The sequence below is a fragment of the Portunus trituberculatus genome, chromosome 48 (assembly GCF_017591435.1).
Source record: "Portunus trituberculatus isolate SZX2019 chromosome 48, ASM1759143v1, whole genome shotgun sequence".
Taxonomy (NCBI): Eukaryota; Metazoa; Arthropoda; class Malacostraca; order Decapoda; family Portunidae; genus Portunus; species Portunus trituberculatus.
In genome coordinates, this window is record NC_059302.1 from 2,988,425 (window position 1) to 2,990,924 (window position 2,500).

Genomic DNA, 2,500 nt, shown 5'->3' on the forward strand with positions numbered 1-2,500 from the left:
CTCCCCGACGGTCAATTCTACATAGCGTGAAGAGGGCGTGACTTCCGCACTGGGTTCCCGTGACTCGACTCCTTCACCCACCAAGATGAGCCATCCCTCGCTCACTATACATTGTTATGCTGACAAGACTAAATTTTTTGTATCTCTCGTATATTCCCAGCATGCACAAGACTTGTATCATTGAACTATTCCTACCAAGCAGTGATATATCAGCCAATTCATCCTCTAGTATAGTGTGTCATTCCCCAGAAGAGATATATATATAGTATAAGTAGATAAGGAAAGACAGAGTTCCCGGCGGCATGACAGACAGATGGGTGGAGTGTGACTGGTCAGTATAAGTAAACTGCATGCAGCAAAAAAGACAGATGCAGTCCGTGTGACACTATAATGCCTCACTTTGACCAGGCTTTTCTGTTAGCTTTATTTGGGGGTTTGGTTTTCATCAATTACCAGACAGACGTTACCCTCTCGTGCCCTGCTGTCCTCCTGCTCACGCGTGTCTTTCTGTCTATATGTTTGTATGTCTGTATGTATGTATCTATGCATGTATATATGTATGTATGTCTCTTTATATCTGTCTGTTTATTGTCAGTGTTGTCAGTCATTTTTGCTTATCTGTTCTGCTTGTCTCCTTGTTCGACTCTCTCTCTCTCTCTCTCTCTCTCTCTCTCTCTCTCTCTCTCTGGGCCATCACCACTACTTTTTTTCCTCTCACTTCCGCCTTTCATTTAATTAATAATGAAAACAAAGAGAAGTTAAGAGATAAAGGAAAAAACGAACATCAAAAGGCAACTCGTCTACAGGTCACATTTGCCTCTCACTCATCCAAGCCGGCCAGTAAGCAGTAACAGCCCGGGTCTCCCCACACAAGCACACTACCACTCTCCACTCTCCATCCTGAGGCCAGCCAGGCACCACTGTCACACACACAGGAGCACAGGTGGACACGAAGGGTAAGTCTGCGGAGAGTCACAAGCTAGTGGTTCAGAGACAAACATTAGCATGACGCTGCGTTTCAGTCCTCCACACAGGGAAAGACCATAATAGTGAGCCAGATCATGAATTTTGGAACCACCACTCCCTATGACCACTTCCACTGTCTCATCATCTGGTGTTAAGGGGCAGGAGGACCACTAGAGTGCAGCAGCGGCGGCGGCGGCGGCAGCAACAGGCTTACACGAGCAATCTTTGGTCTGAGCAGGAGGGAGGGGGCAAGATGGGGAAATGTCGCATTGTAACTATTCTGAATTGCACCAACGCCTCAAGAGCCAAGCCGCATACCGCGGCGCGGCGCCCCCTTGCCATCCACGGGAGCCACAGGGCTAATGGCACCACCCAGGAGTCTTTGCCTCAAGCCGTCCCGCATCTGCCCAGGGACAACGTGAACGACACGCAGGGGGTGTGCAGTGAGGGGGATCTTCAGGGCGGCCTAGCCGTGACCCTCCATCGTGAGCGCCATGCCATCCTTGAGTAGCACGTGTATACTGTGCTGAGACCACACTGACCATGACGCAGCTCAACACATCGATAAGCGTGACTTTCAAATTATTTAGTCCACTAAATGAAACGTTTATTCACTAAAGCTCGAGTGCGTACACACCCGAAGGTCTTGTGGGAGAAAAAATAACGTCACCAAAAAAGAAATATTTGCACATTATATTGAATTTATGGTCAGTTAACATCCTTCATACTAATAAATTAAGAAAACTGCAAGAAAAATTTTTTAATCGAGAATGAAGTGCTAAATTAAAATCTTAAAAGTTATTCAGTGTTAGAAAAATAAATCTATCTACCGCCCTCTAGTGTGATCCGCCCTCAGCCAATGAGTGTGTTCACTTATTTCCTTGGGTGACGTTCAGGCGAGGCAAGGCTCGTCCTGGTGGCCCAGGCAGCCTGTGTGCCGCCATGGGAGGCGGCAGCCGCTGCGTTAGGCAATGCTCGTTGCCCCTCACACTGAAGGAGGCCTTGACACTCTTGTGTAGCCAGTGTGCTGCACCGTGACGCAGCGCTGTGCTGCTCACTGTTACCACACTCTCAAGGTGCACAGCGTTGGGACGTTGGGTTCTAATCGCGTTTTTTTTTTTTTTTTTTAAGTATATGACCCCACTCATTTTGTGAACAAATATTCTTATGTACATTTTTGGTGGTCAATGTTGCCCTAAAGTGTCCCATCTTGCCCCGTGGCTGTAGGAAAAACCTGGGTTACCTGCGACTGCGGGGTGGTGGAGCCAATGGTCTTCCCACCCTCCTCTTTCCCTGCACTGCGAGGCGGCTGCGAGAGAACAGGGACACTTAACCAAGCAAGCAGACTGACTGACCACCGCCTCCACTCACTTCCAGTGGGGTGTCCTCAGCTAACACTCTCCACCACCTAACATTATCACCTCTGCCATGTGTCAAGAAGTGGTGTCCGCGCACCTGAGGGAGGGAGCCACTCCTCACAGGCTCCTCGAACGGTGATCATTTATGAGAACTTGATGATTAGTCTTAACCTACA

At 48.6% G+C, this 2,500-nt stretch overlaps 1 protein-coding gene across 6 annotated transcripts in view; it reads right to left on the bottom strand.

Annotated features, from left to right (window-relative positions):
• Positions 1 to 2,500, bottom strand: part of LOC123498597 (glutamate [NMDA] receptor subunit 1-like) — a 51,522-nt gene that overhangs the window by 13,183 nt on the left and 35,839 nt on the right. For 4 of the 6 annotated variants that reach the window (XM_045245856.1, XM_045245857.1, XM_045245854.1 and 1 more), the window contains exon 11: positions 2,210 to 2,275. The exons of the other annotated variants lie outside the window; for them this stretch is intronic. In XM_045245856.1, the coding sequence (XP_045101791.1) occupies positions 2,210 to 2,275 (66 nt within the window). The remainder of the gene's footprint in view (positions 1 to 2,209; positions 2,276 to 2,500) is intronic. 6 annotated transcript variants of the gene reach the window in all.